This window comes from Parambassis ranga, chromosome 20 (assembly GCF_900634625.1).
Source record: "Parambassis ranga chromosome 20, fParRan2.1, whole genome shotgun sequence".
NCBI classification, from domain to species: Eukaryota; Metazoa; Chordata; class Actinopteri; family Ambassidae; genus Parambassis; species Parambassis ranga.
The window spans coordinates 9,797,193-9,815,583 of NC_041040.1; the positions used below are offsets into that span (position 1 = coordinate 9,797,193).

The following is an 18,391-nucleotide window of genomic DNA, read 5'->3' on the forward strand; positions in this document are numbered from 1 at the left end:
CCATACCAGTTCATGTGCTGCACCATGTTTCACAGTCTTAAGTGTCATGATTCAGAGGTCTGTAGAGAGCAGGTCAGCTCAGAGGTCCTGCAGCAGTTGTTGGAGCTACAGGGCTTACCGAAGCTCTGTTGTTTCTGGAACTGTAACATTTTCATGATACAGACTAGACAAATTCATGTTTGAGTACTATAGTGTGTGAGACACAAAACAAATTATATTTGGCACCGCTGGAAAGCAGCCACACTGAACCCATATTCCTGATAATCTTTTTTAAACTTTCAATCAGGATGTGGTGGTAAAATGTGATGGTAACTGGTACAGAATAACGATGGTGGGCTAAAAGGCTGGCATGAAGCAAAGGGCAGTGGGAGAAGTGACAGAAAATCTTGCTGGTTTAGGCAGCTGAAATAAAGTAGCTACTTTTTAACTGCCAAAAAACTGTTGTGAAAAATAAACAAAAAAGAGACAGCGTATAAAAGTTATTATTAATGTAACCTTAAGTTTTTTTCAGAATGAGGGGGTTTCAAATCACTATTACCAAAGTAGACCAAAGTTTACAAAAAACCCTTTTAGTGTTGTTTTGGTGTGATGTGGTATGACTTTTTAGAAACAAACAAGTCTATAGAACAGGGGTCACCAAATGGCAGACCGCAGTCCGGGTCCGGACCCAGAAGCCGTCCTACACGGACCCAAACCTATAGCCGGTTATTCTTTAAAACCTGACGGGGCGCTTCTATTTTAACTGCTGCAGCTTTCATTGACTTTACGGTAGTGGCTTAGCGCATGAGGAAACGCACAGACCAATTGCATACGAGTTTATCTATCCCACGTGATAACTCTCAGCCAATCAAATCTGGGCATTTCAGGTGGTAAAATGTGCGACTACAATACAAGTTGCAGACAGTTTACACACGTGAAAAGACGAGAGAAAGAAAAGAAAGACAGCGATACACCGGGGTTAAAGTGGGCCAGAACGTTAAAGTACGGCATTCTGACAGCTTCTATAAATAGATATGCATTCGGAAAACGATTAAATAATCTTATAATAATGTTGTAATTTTTCGAAAATGCAGGTTGCAGTCTGTCTGTTTCCGTCATGCTGATATTCAGTAAATCAACCAATTAAATCCCCTCTCCCTCTCACACACACTCACCACTTTGTTCTGCTGTCCTGTGCATGCAAAGAAAGTTGCATTCACAGTTTCTGTGACCTGGAACATCAGTGCATTCAGAATTTAGTACAGGGCTCAATAACTATCATTGGATGGAGTTTAAAGCTCCTTATTTGTGTTCTCTAGCAGCGTAAAGCCATCACAAAGAAGTAACTGGCAATGAGCATCATTAAAACATTACTAATGTTTGTGCTGTGAATCATTGGCCTTTCGCAAATAATGACAAATTGGTAAAAGACGGGACAAAAAATGAGAGCTCTTCTGGGATATATATTGTAGGACTGTTTTTAATGGAATTACGGACTGCTAAAGTGAGACTATAAAAGCACGAACAATTTGATTGATCACAAAAAACTAACATGCTGACACACATGCATTACCATGTCCACCAGATGATTTACAGTAGCACTACTTACACAGGCAGATGGATTTATTAGATGTTAACCATTGAATTATACTGCAACAACTTATTTACCAGCTCAAAGGGCTTTTTAATTCATTGACTATGGACTGAGAACATAATTTCAAACTATTACAGCCCAGATGTTTTTATCTGCACCACAGTTGAATTACCATGTTATGTCATGGTATATCGTTATGTTAAAAAGATACAATATTTTTTTAACAGCCCAATAAATGAATTTGGACTTAATGATATTGCATTTCATAGCTAACATGGAAATTAGGAGGTATAGTTAGTAGAGGCTGAAAACAAATGAAATACCGGTTGTCCTAAATAATGACTTTCTCCTTACTTCATGTTTCCTAATGAAAAAAACAACAGTACATGCGGGACAGGTAAGACCAAATCTGGTGCCAAGAAGTGTGTTTATAAACAGACGCTCTATTCAATGTGTGATGCTGATCTCTCTGCAGGTCTGCCCTGTTATTCCAAGAGTAAACTAATAAATGATAAATGAGTAGATGGACTGGTGACTCACCACACGGGCTGCTCTCTCCTGAGACTCACACTTTCTGCAGAACCAAGGACCAGTGGGCACCTGCACAATGCCATAGCAGGCTGAGGAGAGAGGGTGGAGAGTAGGAACATTAGAGAGAGAAATACTGTCAATAATCTTAACCACAACAAAGTCTACATCTTGTACAACATAACACACTTATATGCTAATGACAAAACCAAAACTGACAATGCTTAATAACATCTCTACAAGTATCACATTATCTCCACTCCCAGTTACTTTTTACATACACTGGGAGCAAACCTTAGACTAAAGTGGATTATTAGGTCAAAACACTGTTTTGATCAGACAGACTGATGAACACATTGCTTTTACTACTGTTATTGTTCTAACACTCTGACACTGACAGTGTTGGCTGTGCTCCAATATATTTGGGACAACAGCAGATCAATGGGAAAACATTGCTGTTGTCAGGAAATACAGGCATCAATATGGTAACATTTCTATTTTTTTCATTTGGCAAACATTAGCATGGAAAGCTATAGGGCATTTTGATTTGTAGTTCTTTCATTTCTTATATTTTGGTATAGCACAGGCAAATAGTAAGCTTTACAAGGTGGACCCCACTAAGTTGCTTTCCCTTTGAACATAACCTGTACAGACGGATTCTTACAAGCAACAGACCTGAAGCTGTACAGGTGGTGCAACCCTAAATACAGCAGCACTACCCTAAATAGCCTACCTCTACACATTTTCAGATTATCTCTGATCTGACCAGAGCCCATAATCCACTGGAATAAACAGCTATAATCCAGATTTCTGGGAACAAAACACCCAAAGGTTACTGAGTTCAAACGAAGAGATCGATGACCTAACTTGCAGACAAAACAAAAAAGTTCCTGTTGGTTATTATACTCTGCACACGGTAAATTACTATAGTTGGCTGATCCAAACACTAGTGTGCTATTTTTATTCATTGCCAGGCAGACTATTACAGTGTGTTAACCCTATGTTGTTATTTTTAGCTTTTCTTGAAGCTTCAAAGAAGAGCTCATGCAGGGATGTGTTAATATATTTAAATATGTAAACATAAGTCCTCTGACCCGATTCTTACTGTAAGTGTATTGCAAAACACCTACAGTAACAATTAGATTTACACCTGACAGAGGCTTTACAGATGGAGCATAGATTGTCAGGGAAAGAGCTGGACAGTGTGACATATACATAAGAGGAATAAGGAGCACATATTACATGTGATGCTTGCTGTGATACATTTGAAATAAAGATGTGCTAGCATTCTTGAATGTTATAAAATACACATCCTCTAAGACAAACAGTATATTTTACATGCAAACTAAGTTTGACAGACTGAAGTTTGTAACAGCTAGTAACAGTTGTGAGATTTGGAACAACTTCACATCTATAAATGCCTCCTGTATTTTAATTCAATTTGACATGATGAGAAAGAAAAATATCTTTAAATATTTGACTTGAGTGTCATCAGGTACATAATAATTTAAGTGCTCCTTGCGATTATTTACAAACATGCTCTTGTCAGACATGCCTATGTAACAGTGTAGTAAATTCGTAAAAACAAAACGAGGTTAAAGAAGGAGAAGTCCAAAATACACTGATGTGTATCGGCATGAGTTCAGAGTTGCTGACATTTTAAATAGCTTCCAGTCTCCCACTATTTGCCAAGTGGACACATGGCCAGCTCTTAAAAATGTAAACACGAAACGTCATCATCAGAGTCATCTTGGGTGAGCAAGAGGCTGGCATGCAGAAATCTGTGTTTTGCCAATAGAACTGGCCATAAAATGTTTTGCCTGTTCGTTTGACAACACTCAGAGAAATACGCTGAAAAGTATCGTGTTGTATGACGTGAGCACAGTGCTTCTGTTATGTTTGCCCCTTTAGACACGAGGTGAGCATCCCACCTTCTTTAACTCCCACGTGACAGCTTCTGTCAAGGAAAACAGAGCACAAGTCGCAGCCAGAAACGTGTTCAGAAAGCTGCTGTCCACATTCGTCTACAGTGGAGCATGTAGGCTCAGATAGCTGCCAAGCCGAAGTAGTGCAGTGTCCGGCTACACGCGCCGAGCCTGACCTCAGCATGGCCTTGGCAACGGCAGGCGGAGGAGGAGGCTCCATAACCTTGCAACAAGACAACGCTAACTAGCTTGTAAGCTAACTGCTAACTCCTAGCCAAACCAACATTACAAGCTTACCTTGGTGCACAGCGACGTTGCAGCCGTGTCCGTCGCAGTACACCAGCGGGTTTTCAGCCCAGCCTCGTTCGTCTGAGCATACACAGCAACCTCCAATCATCTCCTTCATGTTATCAGTCGAGAACTCGTAGTCCGCCGCCAGACAACGCTCGCCGGAGACCATCTACGAAGAAAGCGGACATGCGGAGGAATACATAAAGATTGACCAAAACCTTTGTCGAAGACGCCCCTCGTTCCCCTGCTACGCCTCTTTAGGTCCCACTCGGTCGAAATGTCATCTTTTAAACGTGTTTACGTCCCTTTTCGACGTCGTATTTTTTCACCAAAACATCCCCGTCACAGCGCGATGGTGAGGAGAGGGGGAACTTCGTAGAGAACAGGAAGTACGTAAAGACGCAAGGCGCGTGTGTGCGTGCCCCCCAACAGGAAGTAAAAGATGAATGTGATTGGACAGCCGATAGCAACATTGAATTTTGGCTCCACATGGTTTCAAACTTTTGAAGCGAGAGAGACTTCATTCTAGATTCACTGTCAACACTTTAGCAACACGGAGGTGGGCAAAATTAAGGACACATGACAACGTAAGCAGAAGGTTTATTGAGCAAATTGTTTCCATCAAGGGCTGGAGTGAATATTTCCTGTATCAAATCAAATATGTCAGAACTATATGAGCTTCATATTATTCAACATGAATAAAAAAGTAGTTCTGATGTATACATCTCACATCTGAACATTTTATTCAGACTCTAGGATGAAATTCTTTGGGTATGTGAGGCAAAATAATACATGAAGTTCTGGCAAAAAAGAACATTTCTCACCATGCTTGTGATGGTCAAAAATTAGCATCCATCCATCTTCAAACCACTTATCTGGGGCCGGGTTGTGGGGGCAACGCTGATTCTTTAGCTGATTTCACTGATCAAACAAATTGATTTATTAATCAAGGAACACAGTGGTACTGTAGAATAATCAATGATAAAAAAAAATCATCATGTTACTGCTGTCAGATGGTCAAAGAGCTCAATCTGGGGTAGAAAATTGCAGTGACTGTGCTCCTAGCAACTACTGCTGACCTCTCAAAGTACGTATAGCACTCAAAGCTTTTATATCATTTAAGGTATTCTGTAATTATAACCAAGCTGTACATCTGTCAGGTTAGTGCAGCCTTGGGTAAATGGTGTGTGTTTACACCGACAGAAATACTTTTATGGAGCACACATGCACGTACACACACACACACTTTTACTCATTATTTTGGTACTATATTTTTTACATATTGTAATTTTACACACATGTAATCATTTTAAAACCATTATGCAATGTTTTCCAGGTGGTCTTTTAATAAACTAATTCCAAACAACACCATTGCTTATTTGTTTATTACCAAATTCTAGCTTTAAATGTTCTGTCCACTGCCTACTGTTCAATTGTATTTGAATTATGAGAAATTTTGTCACTTTCAGTAGGAGAAATATTTTACATCTTTTTCTCCATACTTTTTCCACTTCTACTAATTGTATAAGATGAAAAAGATTTAGACCTTCAGACTGTAGAGTCGGTAGGATTGAGACAGTAATTTGAAATGCCTTTTGATGAAGGAATACCTTTATCTTTCAAAAAGATATTAGCTGTGCTTTGAGAAGCCCATCACGCTGCATATCAGCCTGTCAATATACAGTTTTGTTTTGACAGCTCCCCATGCTGTTGCCAAGGATGCTCCAGAACACACACACACACACACACACACACACACACACACACACACACACACACACACACACACACACACACACACACACACACACACACACTATTCCAAGCACTCAGCTGCTGCTTGCATCACCGATTCCTCTGAGCGAGCTCCCGCTCTCGGTTTCCAGAGAAACGTAATGACTTGCCAATAATGCGCAAGAGCACACGAGCGTCCTCCGTGTAATATGGTGAGCGAGAGGTCCCTGGGAGTGCCTGCCCATTGTTTGCTTTAATTTCAAATTGCTCAAATGCTCCGGTCGACACTGGGCACTGCACTAAAAGGGGGTGAGGGGCTAGGGAAAAGGGAAAAAAGTGAATTGTGTGTGGCAGGGGAAAACCTATTAGAGCTGGAGAGAACAAAGGGAGGCGAAGGAGGGGGCTATAGCGGTTGTGGAGGGGCCCATATAGCTACTGAAAAACTGAAAATGGCAAATGATTTTTACAACTTGCACTTGATTAATTTGAAGTCTGCACAAATCATGTATATGTTCCTCAGGTTGTCAGAGAGGAGCTTTCACTGTGGTAGAAAATTGCAGTGACACTGTCTGCTCCCAGTGACTGCTGGTGACCTCCAAGTGCATATATAGCACTCAGAGCTTTCATATAATTTAAGGTGTTCTATGATTATAACCAAGCCAGCCTCTTAGATGCTATATGTTGGAGCTTTGTTGTTCACTCTGTACATCAGTTGGGATGAAACTCACTGCAGCTTTATGCTGGCTGTAGGTCTGCCACAGTTATTTTGATACATAAAAGATGCTGAGGTGGCAAATCAATTTTTATCATGTCCTTCTTACTTTCAGGGGTTGAAAAGAAATTCCCAAGATGTTCTTTTTTTCATTTATTTCTAATTGTTGATATTTTCTCTAATTGTTTATAGTAGCAGTTGTGTATTTTTGCTACAGAGCTGAAATAAACAGAAGACTTAAGAAACATCTTTGAAACGTGTACAACTTTGTAGAGTGCCAAAAAAATTCCATATAACAATTAAAAACTTAATGTGTGTACTCATATTGTCAGACAGTTGACTTTAGAAAGACTTTAAAAATAGTTTTGGTTTATGTTGTAAGTGCCTGGGTGAATTTCCACAGTCTCTCTGTGCAGAATGGAATCAGGAATGACAGTATCGGAAAAGCAGCCGCCACACACCCACCAACCATGGATGTAATAGCTTTGTATAAATGCACTGCATACGCAAATGTTGGACATACACTTCACCGCCTGGCAGTTATTAGTTTCTGTTGTCCTGTAGATTGCCTGCCTGGCTCCATCTTTTCAAACTCCAAACTTCATTTGTTTATTTGGCATTTATAAATTGGCAGGGAAAAAAAAAAAGACCACATGAGCAAATAAACAGCACGGTGGTAATGAAATCTGAATTTGTCTGTACATATTGCATCTCCTGTGTGTGTGTGTGTGTGTGTGTGTGTGTGTGTAACTCAGGGGGTAGAAAAACCAAAGCACTCTGAGAGGAATGTTTTCACAGACTGAGCTCATAAGCTTTAACAAATGACTGCTGATAGGACTTTTATGTTCAAACCATTGTGCTCTCAAACAGATGCCATATGTTTTTGCATCCATTTATTGTAAGTAGTGGGTACTTTTCATGGGTTGTAGAACTTGCCATACAGAATTACAACATAACATTGTTTATGCTAAGAAAAGCTTTGTGATATATAAATATAGCTTGAGTCTTATTAACAATGAAAACTACCAGCACATGCAGTTTGTCTCCAAGGCAGTGTTGGATCCCTGAATTCATGAATTATGTGTAAACATTATTCACCTGTAGCATCCCACTAAATGCATCTTTAAATTTAATAGGCCTGATGTTAGTTTTTGGAGTGATTTTAGGTAACAATATTTTTTTTAATCTCTTTTGTTTGATATTGTATAGTCTGTTTTAGGGGTTTATGGCAGTTAATATCGTTTAATGGCTGTAACTGTGGTGGCAGACCATGCACTTTTTATTATATGTGGTTTTAGCAGTGTGTGTAGAATGTATTGGGGACACCTGGAGATAAAGATGGGCGCACTAACCAACTCTTTGTATGTATGGTCATTTTCTAGTGAACGCTGCTGTGCTCAGCACACACACACACGCACACACACACATATATATATATATATGAATGATAGAAATCACCAACGTGAACACGTCCACCGTGTGCAGACCCATCATATAGTCTTTTCTCTCGTCTGCGAGTAGCACAGGGGCCCTGGAAAAAAATACAAACAGTCCCAACACGGCGGGGTGAAAGGTGAAGAGAGCCCTCCCCCCACCACTGTCCGCACATACTTTAGGCTCGGATTGCATGTAAAATCACATTCTCCCGGGGTGGCGGTGGTTGTGCTGGGGTGGAGAGGAATTCATTGTTTTGGCATGGGGCAGTGGGTTTTTGTCATAAAAGTCGATGCTCTTACAAGTGCATGCGCCTCCTTGACCAAGTGTCTCCATAAAACTCAATGCAAAACAAATGACTTGAAGCTGCAGCAGCGACACGTTGACACATTTGGTCTGACGAGTGTTCGGAAGAGATCCGAAGCGTGTCTATAACAGGCGTATTTTTATGGTCATAATATAAAAAAGCCACTAAATTCAAAAGTTCATGCATGTCCAAGAAACTGTTTTTACGAACATGTTACACTTTTGAATATTTTGTAAGCCTATTAAATATAATCGATAATTAGAAGTTATAAATTGGTGGTGAAATTCACCTCCTTACCCAGTTACACACCTGGGACAACCCAAACTGTATACAACAAAAACCACAATATTCAGCACCAGGTGTGTGTGTCCTCACCGCAATTCGTCCATATTATATAAAGCCTCGGACTTCCACTGTGAAGTAGTGGAAAATTAAAATGTTCACATTTTCAGCCTCAGGCAACACAAAGCCACCATGTGCAACGCTTTTAATAAAAGTAAAGTTTTTTTAAATATATATATTTGACTTTATAGAATGTTTCTTTTAATCGTGCATGTTATGCCAAATCTGGATTACAATGGCGATGACTCCTTAGAAGCATCATCCTTTCTAAATATAATCCCACAGATGGTTTTGGTGGTACCTTAAGTGTAAGAAGTCTGGCTGTACCTCATACCTTATTTATTCAAGAGTATCTTAATGTTCAAAACTAGCAATGAACCCGAAGGACAAGATTCTGGTGGTCTGCAGCATCTACCCTGCTCCACCAGCACACAGCAGACTGTTGTAAAGAAACCTTCACCGTACTTGAGGTCTCTCTCCCTCAGCCACTCGATTCTTGTTTCCTCCCTCTAGTCCCGGCCGACAACCAGGCGCAGGAGAGGGGGGAATAAGTGCCCTGTGGCATCTGGTGCATAACAAAGAGTCCCTGGACTTAATTGGAAATACTCAATATGCATGTGTATATACGTATATATATATATATAGTTACACACACGGTAATTTTGTTTCATTTATTATTTGAAAATTATATTATAGGACGCGGGTCCTGGGTTAAGGTAACTGTGGAAAAAACTTTTAAGATGTGTTTGCAAATTTAACATTAACTTAAATTACCTAAGTTTTTATCACCACTATAATAATAATAATAATAATAATAATAATAATAATAATAATAATTTGATATTTAGTAATTTTCTTACCCGCTATACTGCTTGCTCTTGCGTATAATTAAATCACCCACGCGTGTGTGTGTGTGTGTGTGTGTGTGCGTGGTGGGATTGTAGTTTCTCATGAATTAATAGTCCAGTCCATCAATAAAGGACACGTGACAAAATCAAAAGTCAAAAACAAAACTGTTCCAACTTTTCCTTTTACACTTTCTGTCTGAGTGGCTGCAGACTGATTTTATTTTACGTTTTAAAATGGTCAGTTTTAATTCAAAGCCAGGGGATTTGCCCTGGAGTTTACGCTAAATTATCTACATCTGTTAATATGATAAGAGGAAAAGACAATGAGAGTGTCAAACAAAAGAGACCCGGGTTACTCAAAGGGCAAGACGTGCAGTGGTCAGAACGTGGGATGTAACGAGTCTTGACGACTGTCTGCTCCTCCCTGCATCTCCCTAGCCGGGCACGGTGCGCAGAGGCGCAGGGATCCGAGTTATTCCCTCGGGATCTAGATCTCAACGAGCTGCCCCCCCCCCCCTCTCACATCCACCCCCTCCGCATCCCGCATGGTACATGTATTTAATGTATGTGAGTCAGCACTGACGAGTTTTGCTGCGAACAGAGGGAACAGATAACTCCACATGCATGTCTATGCTGTATTTAAAGCGACGAGAATCCAGGTCAAGTGACCCCGAGGTGAGCTAAAGAGACTGGTCATTTGTAAGACAGAAAACTGCACCAACACACAGGCAAACATAACAGTGGGCTCTCGTAGTCTTTTATCTGCAATTCCTAAGATAAGCGTGAACATGCGCGAACTTGTGCGTAAATCACACCATTCTGTGGCTAATCAAATAACTGGAAAGTGACCTTTCACACAACTACTATATAATTACACGTGAGCTTTATGGCTTTATTACGCGCAGCCATTATAATGACACTATTAAAATAGAAGCAACGCCATTAGGAGAAAACAATAGTTTTACCTGCTACAGGCAAAGAAACGAAGGTAGGTGTGTGTGTGTGTGTGTGTGTGTGTGAGAGAGAGAGAGAGAGAGAGAGAGAGAGAGATGGTTGTACACTAATTTTTTTTTCCTAATTTGGTTATTCCATTAATGCATGATCTTGTCAGTCAGTAATCATCGTGTTGGCGATTATTAATGAACTAAAGACATCCTGGACATGGTGTCCAAATTATTCAGAGCTATAATAACAACAACAACGCCTACATATTTGACACGCTGTTTGACGTAACACCGAGGTAACGTCGATGCTCATCAGTGGCAAGTCTGTAAATAAGCAAACAGGCGTGCAGATGAGCATGAGTTTGACCCCATCGTGAGCACCGGGGCCACAAAGGATCCACGTGTTTTGTAGATAAAAACATGGAACATAACACACGCAGCATTGGAAAAATGTGGCTTAGGGGCGAATCACATAGTTAATCCACACAGCCTACTGTAGACCTATTGCTGCTTCAAACAATTAGCCTTTATACTACACAGTCACATTATTTGTACAGCAGTGTGGGTGGGGGCTTCAGATACGTTTGCTCTATGCTCGTCTGTCGGCGTGTGCGTGCGTGTGTGTGTGGATGAGACGTGCGCGTGTCAGATCTCGTGTATGTGTATGTGTGCGCGTGCGCTAATGCTCACGTGCATGTTTCCTAAAGCGTATGCATATATATGCAGTTGGTGTACATGCAAAAGGACACATGCGCAAAAAAATGTGCACAAAATGGACACAACACAACTCCTACAAATAAAACCGGCTTGTGTGTCTGTTATCTTCCTTTTTCTACACAACTACTTGTTGATAGCATCTTATTTATGCATATTATTGTTTAATATTTGTACAAATTATTGAGTAATTGTTCCAAGATGTCCTGAAAATGCGTCTTAACTGGGGATCGATGCTGGATTTTTTTTTTTTGAAGTGGCTACAGCTTTAACCTACATTGTCTAGAAAAGCATGTGGGAAAAGCAACCCTGACTTTGCACTTTCATCCTGTCCGTCCAGTTAGTGTTCACATTGTTTTACCAGGGTGAAAAAATACGGTGCAATTTAACGGGGATTTGCAATTTGAGCATGACCCCACAAAATTCACATTAATGGTATTTCTAGAGTTTATTGTTATTTTTACGCACGCTCTTGCTCTCTCTGTCTCTCTCTCTCTCTCTCTCTCTCTCTCTCACACACACACAGGAAAATGTATTCAAAATGCTCAGGACTAGATTACGGTATAGAGGGAACAACACGCAGGCCTATGGTCTCTACAAATAAGTAGGTCATCCTACCACCGCGGAAAAACCATAAGTAAAATGGCTCTGTGTCATACTGGAGCAGATGAGTTTGATCTCTGGTCAGAGAAGCAGCCTAAACGTAGATGGAAAAGCAGCTTGCCAAGTGTAAAAAGCAAGAGTCTTTGTTTAAGCAGCGCTGCGTTAACACGCCCGACCAACAGAGCCGGAGTGTGGAGTCATTTTACCAACATGCAATCGATGGCATATAATGTAGGACCACTGTCGCGTGCATTTTGATGTGGACACTAAAAAGGGTAAAACAACAATACATCCCAGTCTTATCATGACAATTTGCAGGTCATTATTCCGTGTAGACGTGTGAACTCGCACTTTATTCAGCGATTGAAATATGAACTTGTCAAAACTGCGTTATTTACTCAAACACCAGAGTCAGTGTGCACAATTGCAAACTATTATAATGGCAGGGTGTGTGAGGGGGTGGGGATGGAATATCCATTTTTATTGCATCACCTGTCAGTGGCGTCCAATGGGCGTCGACTCCGAGGGCATTAATTGATGAAGGTGTCTCCAGACTGGCCCACCTCCCCTCTCTCTCTCTCATTTTATTTGTGGCTCAACCAGCAGCCAGAATAGCAGCTGCATTTTAGCTCTTATTCTGTTCCTCTCCGTCTCTGATTCTCTCTCTCTCTCTCTCTCTCTCTCTTTCTTTCTCCCTCCCTCCCCACCCTCACAACTCTCTCTCTCCCTCTCTCTCTCTCTGTCTCTCTCTCCTCGCTATTTTATCCCTCTGGCTGAAGCAGTGGTGTACACCTACCCCTCGCCCTGCTGCCGACCAGAGGGGAGTGGAGTCGGCAGAGGCAGGTAGCAGCAGCCCCGGTTTGGAGGACGCATCAGTCGCATTCCTCCACCATGCCGGACCGGGGCAAGAGGCGAGGAGTGGATGCTGTCGGCTCATAGCAACTTATTAGACTCCGCATGTCAAAGTTTGCATTTCCATGACGCAGCAGCAGCGTGAATGGATTAAAGGTATGATCAGGATGCCTTGAGCTCGCGACCCTGTGCCATTTACTGGTAATCCACAATATACTGAGAGTGACTACATGGATTAATACATTGTAGCGGAAAACATGGGAGACCTGGAGTGTGGCTTTGAGGAAATGCAAGGAGTGAGACTGGGATACCTGCTCATCAAAGGCAAGCAAATGTTTGCTTTGTCTCAGGTCTTCACAGACCTGCTGAAGAACATTCCTCGAACCACGGTGCACAAGCGCATGGACCACCTGAAGGTGGAGAAGCACCACTGCGACCTAGAGGAGCTGCGGAAGCTCAAAGCAATAAACTCTATAGCTTTCCATGCCGCTAAATGCACTCTCATATCGCGGGAGGATGTGGAGGCTCTGTATTTCTCCTGCAAGACGGAGCGGGTGTTGAAGTCCAACAAAAGGAAAGCGAAAGCGGTGTGTTCCCCCGGGGGTGACGATGCGTCCTCGGGGCTCCTGCGTGCGGACGCCGAACTATGGAAAGAAAAAGTTTGGTTTAGTTTGCACGGTGTCCCGGAGACTCTTGCGATTCACAACAACACGGGCAAGAGGAGAGAGCTGACTACTTGCCTTACCGACTCCAAACTACCTCAATTTTATCACAAAACCCACGGACGGGATTACCGTTCAGCGACTAAGTCCAGTCACAAACACTTTAAAAACTATGAAACAGCTAAAATAACAGGGAACCGCGTTACTTGGAGCCAAAGGCACTCGTTTTTCCGCAGCGCGGTGAGCCGGCAGCCGGTGGTGCTTCAGTCCGCCATAGCTGCTCAGTCCAGGCTCTCGCGCTCAGCCGGCGACCTACTTCACAAAAGGAAGAGGAGGCGCGAGGGGGGCGGCGGCAAGGACAGCGCGAGGCACTCGTGGAGCAGGAGCAGACACGCGCACCACCATGTACCACCGGTGCTGCTGGTGCAGCCCAAATCGTCCAGCAGTCACGGGACGACTTTTGGCGCTTTCCACCTCAGTCCGGATTTCTATCTTGACCCTCGACCTCACCATCATCACCATCACCACCACCAGCACCCTCATCATCATCACCATCATCATCATCACCACGAGGCGAGTTTCCCGGAGAGTTACAGCAGCGACACCGAATCCAGCACCTACTCAGAGCGTGCGTATCCGGACTCGGACTTCGGGTCCGGTTTCTCCACCAGCAGCAACTCCGGTAGCTCTGAAGAGGAAGATGAGGGCGATGATGAAGATGACACACAGTCAGAGAGTTCAGAGGTCAGCTCAGAGGAGGAGGAGAGCTCCTCTCAGTCCGACTCCAGCTCTGTTTCGAGTCGTGTTTCGGTCCAGAGCATTCGGTTCAGACGGGCTCGGGTCGGTTCTCTCGCCAAAAGTCTCAAAGCACCTTTGGTCCTGCAGCCCACGTTTCACTACAACCACCAACAGCAGCAGCAAGACAAACAGCACAGGACATTGGGCAGTGCTGCCGCCTCGCATACAGAGGACAGCAAGCAGGACAAACGTCAGAAATGTGAATTCGGGGAAACTGGGAAGGACTTGGGACCATTACAGCCACCGAAATTCAACTCAGTGGGGGGGAGCTTTTTCACCGAGTCCGAGCGTGAAGCTGACCCAAACAGGGATAACACTGTGGATAACTGGAGTAAGGCCTTTCACCTCTCACGCAGGACGCTGGGACAACCTACTAAAAGCCTCTCGGGACTGAGCGCACAGTGTGGCCACAACAAAGACACCAAGCTCCTAAAATGTGTCGAAAAAAGGGAAGCGACCAGTCTAAAACTGCCCACTCCACTAAAAAAAATAAAGACGGAGTCAGAGGAACCCTCTGTGACCGCCACCCCCTACTTGGACAGTGGTAGGACGGCTAGGACACCACCCTTCAACCTCTACAATGTGAAAGTTAAAGTGGAAGAAAGCTGTGATGAATATGAATACCACAGCCAGGCCACTGTGGTCAAATGTAAAGGAGATAAGGCAGAGAGCAGCTATGGCCAATACCCCAGCGGAGCCATCAAACAAGCAGACGTTTTCAACAGCGGGATTAAAGCCACAGAGAAGAGCCCTGATGAGGCCCCCAGGTCCCCCTGTGGTCCTCAGGAATGCAGGAGCAGCCAGGACACCCCATGTATGGAAGAGGGAGAGCACAGGAACAAAACCTGCAGGGCTCCGGTGCTGGTGAATAAGAAACCCAGAGTTTCCAGGACGCAAACAAAACAAAACGTGCCCAGGGTCAACAAGACTGCCTCTTCCTCATCTTCCTCTTCTTCTTCTTCCTCCTCTTCTCGTACCCCGGCCTACGAGGAGGTAGCCACCGAGGATTTACCGAGCCGACGTAAACGCAGCAACGCGACCACGGTAGTAGCATCGCCTGCTAAAAAGCCGTTCAGCCTGATGGCAAATTTCCCATCCCCGCCGTCGTTGATTGTTGGCAGCGACGGGGATTTGTGCCCTGCTTACTCCCTGAACTCGCTAAGGGGCCCCGGGCCTCCCCCTCCGTCCCACCCCGTGTGGAGGTGGCAGCCAGGCGGCCAGATTCTCCCTCCCCCACACGCTCAGAGAACTAGGAAATATTGAGCCGGGGTTTTTAAAGCAAAAAACAAAACAAAACAAAAGCCCACAGCGTGTCCGACTGCAACTTTAGTCGGTGTTTGTTATGATCTTCTGTGCCCCCCCCCCCCCCCCCCGAGAATGGATTTACATTCCGCTTTGTTTTGAAGTTTGATCGAGAAGATCCCCTTTTTGGAGCCTCTGAAAACGCCCACAGGACTCTGAGACACCGCTCATGGATTTATGCTTAAAAACATTTGTTTTAAAATAAGCTATCAATCCTTAGCAATACGTTAGGTGCTCAATGTTCACTTGACTATTTTCCGAGCTGGATTGTTTCGCTTTGTATTCGCTTTTTTTCCTATTATGCTCGACCTGTTGGATTGTATGGTGCCAGGGTTTCAGTGGTGTGTGCTTTGTCTGAAAGAGGAAAGGGTTTGTTTAAAAAAAAAAAAAAAAAAATCCCAGCATTCCTGGTGAGGACCCTACTATTTTAATCTGACAGGAACTGAGAACAAGTGTGACATAAATTAAAGAAAGAAAAAAAATCAGGGTTTCCCATTGTGTATATACGCTGCATTTTTTTCCTCACAACTGTATTGCTAAACCAGGTTGGCCACAGTGATCTCTGTGCCCAAATGTTGCAGTTTCACAGAATTGAACATTGATTTATTAATGTCTGGTTATATGCTCACAGTGAAGCCTTTATTAGATTTGACAGGAATTTATTCTTGGTGGTTGTGGGTTTTTTAAGGGTGCTTGTGATCTGGTTTTCAGTCTTGTTTTTATTTCTGCCGAGTATTTCCTGGTTTGCAAGAGTGTGTGTGTGTGTATATGTGAGTGTGTGTGCCTGCATATAGACGCAGGCCCAGACACAACACAGGCCTTATGTACAGACAATCAAAAGGAATAAGGCTACTTCTTAATAAGGGTATCACCTTCGTGTCCCCTCTGGGTCTGTCATCTGCTCCTCCTTATTGTTGTAGGGTACGTGTGTGTGCTTTAAGAGCACATACTGTAGGCCACAATACGCATAGATATCTGAAACACACACATTTCGTCCAAGATAGTTGGAAAAGCTTCACCAAAACTGCGTAAAACACCACCTGACTACTCAAACAACACGACAAAGCACAAGACAAATGCTTAAATGCATTGCACACTGATAGTCTTGTTCCAGCTTTAGGGTTTCCTGACTAACCTGTGAAATGTTGACTAAAGGAGACCAACTAAAGATGAGAATCTGGATGTAGACAAAAGCCAAACTGCAAACGTATGATTGTCCTGTGAATATTTAGGATTCTGTCAGTTTGTACTAATTCCCCGTTCATCACTTTAAAACAACTGGTTAAGAGTTATACACTATTATTATTTCCCTAAAATACAATCAAACGTTGCTTTCTTTATGTGTCATCACCATCCTGAATGTAGCCTTTGGAACATGGCCGCTCAACGTAGTAGTAAAACCCCAGACCTGTTTCATGTAGCCTCTGAATCCAGCAGACGTCAGTGCACCTCCGCCTTTAAATCAAGTGGTTGAAGTTGCACCTCCGTATAGGCATTTTTTTTAGTGGATGTGTAGATGTGTGTATGTGCGTGTGTGTGTTTTAATGGCAGTGCAGGACGCGCTCCGCTAATTGGCATGCTTTTCTGCCTGCGACAAAGAAGAGGCCCAGCTTATGGCGAGCCAGATCACAACAAACCCAAAGCCCGTGAATGATGTCAGACTCCTCACACAAGCTCAGCAAAAGGGTGCATTCATTCAGAGGATTGTAGAAACTATGTAATGGGTGATTGTAAAAAAAAAATGTACAAAAAGTGGGTTTCCGTCTGCCTACACCGGTGTGGATACATATGGTGGATGTTTAGCCATGTGATTAAAGCACCACTCTGCAGCCATGAAGCCCCAGCTCACCATGAGCCTTATATCTGAGGCTGGAACGACAATTCAAACTTGAACTTATATTCTCAGCCTGTAGGTGTTTTTTTTCCCCCTTGAAGCTATGACACAAGCAGACAGGCCATACAGCAGTAAAAATGGAGAGGGTGTTTCACAAGGTTGAGAGCTGGGGGAGTAGCTGTGTTGCAAGAGCGAAGCTTTCAACCTTTAATCCGCATGTCAAAAGCATAGGCTGCACGGCATAGGAAGGAGAGGAAAAGCCCGTGTGCCCAAAGCTTGCGCGGCTTTGCCCCCCTGACGCACCAGCCTATTCTCACACAGTGCTCACAATGCAGGACTGAGTGACGGCGATGGTGGTAATGGCCTGTTGGGAGGGCCTTTCCACCGTTAAGACAAATAGCACTCTGACAGTGACGCTATCAATGTAAACAATTGCATCGTGCAGCAGCTAGAGGCTGCATGTACTCTCCCCCCCTCTTCCTCCTCCTCCTCCTCCTCTCCCCCCCATACTTCCCTGCCCTCCTCATTTACTTCGCTTTTTTGATACAATACTTGAGGTCAGGTTTTTGACATGGAATTTGAAGTCACTGGTTGTTTATATGAAACTGAATATTTATTTTTGTGAATTTTATGGGGTTTCTTGTACATTGATTTTTTTTTGTTGTTGTTGTGAATATTCATGCAACTGCACTCAAAATGGAAACTTGAACGGTGGATCTTGAAGCACTTTCCCTTTCTTTTTTTTTAATTATGAAGCATTCATTAAACGGGACTGAGTGTAATTATCAGACTGCTTCTCTTTCTTTTCAGTCATTTGCTGCTTGGATGGGGGTTTAAACAGATTTCATGGTGGAGAATTTTCACTGGGGTTTGCGTTTTGAAAACAGTGATTCTGCAAACTCTCTTTTTATTTGGGGAACGCAGCTGCTCTTTATCTTCTGATATATTTGTGATATTGTGTTATACAATGTACTCCATCTTTTCATTC

General features: G+C 43.0%; 2 protein-coding genes across 5 annotated transcripts in view; one reads left to right on the top strand and one right to left on the bottom strand.

Annotated features, from left to right (window-relative positions):
• mllt10 (MLLT10 histone lysine methyltransferase DOT1L cofactor) overlaps positions 1–4,486 on the bottom strand; it is a 33,788-nt gene extending 29,302 nt beyond the window's left edge. For all 4 annotated transcript variants that reach the window (XM_028433062.1, XM_028433061.1, XM_028433060.1 and 1 more), the window contains exons 1-2: positions 4,324–4,486; positions 2,114–2,193 (exon numbers count right to left, since the gene is read on the bottom strand). In XM_028433062.1, the coding sequence (XP_028288863.1) occupies positions 2,114–2,193; positions 4,324–4,486 (243 nt within the window). The remainder of the gene's footprint in view (positions 1–2,113; positions 2,194–4,323) is intronic.
• Positions 4,487–13,064: 8,578 nt separating this feature from the next.
• Positions 13,065–15,530, top strand: skida1 (SKI/DACH domain containing 1). The gene has a single exon (XM_028433251.1). It carries the CDS (start codon positions 13,065–13,067, stop codon positions 15,528–15,530), a length of 2,466 nt encoding a protein of 821 aa, XP_028289052.1.
• The last annotated feature ends 2,861 nt before the right edge of the window (positions 15,531–18,391 follow it).

Coding starts and splice junctions, on each gene's coding strand:
- skida1 (XM_028433251.1), top strand. CDS start 13,065: ATGGGAGACCTGGAGTGTGGCTTTGAGGAAATGCAAGGAGTGAGACTG.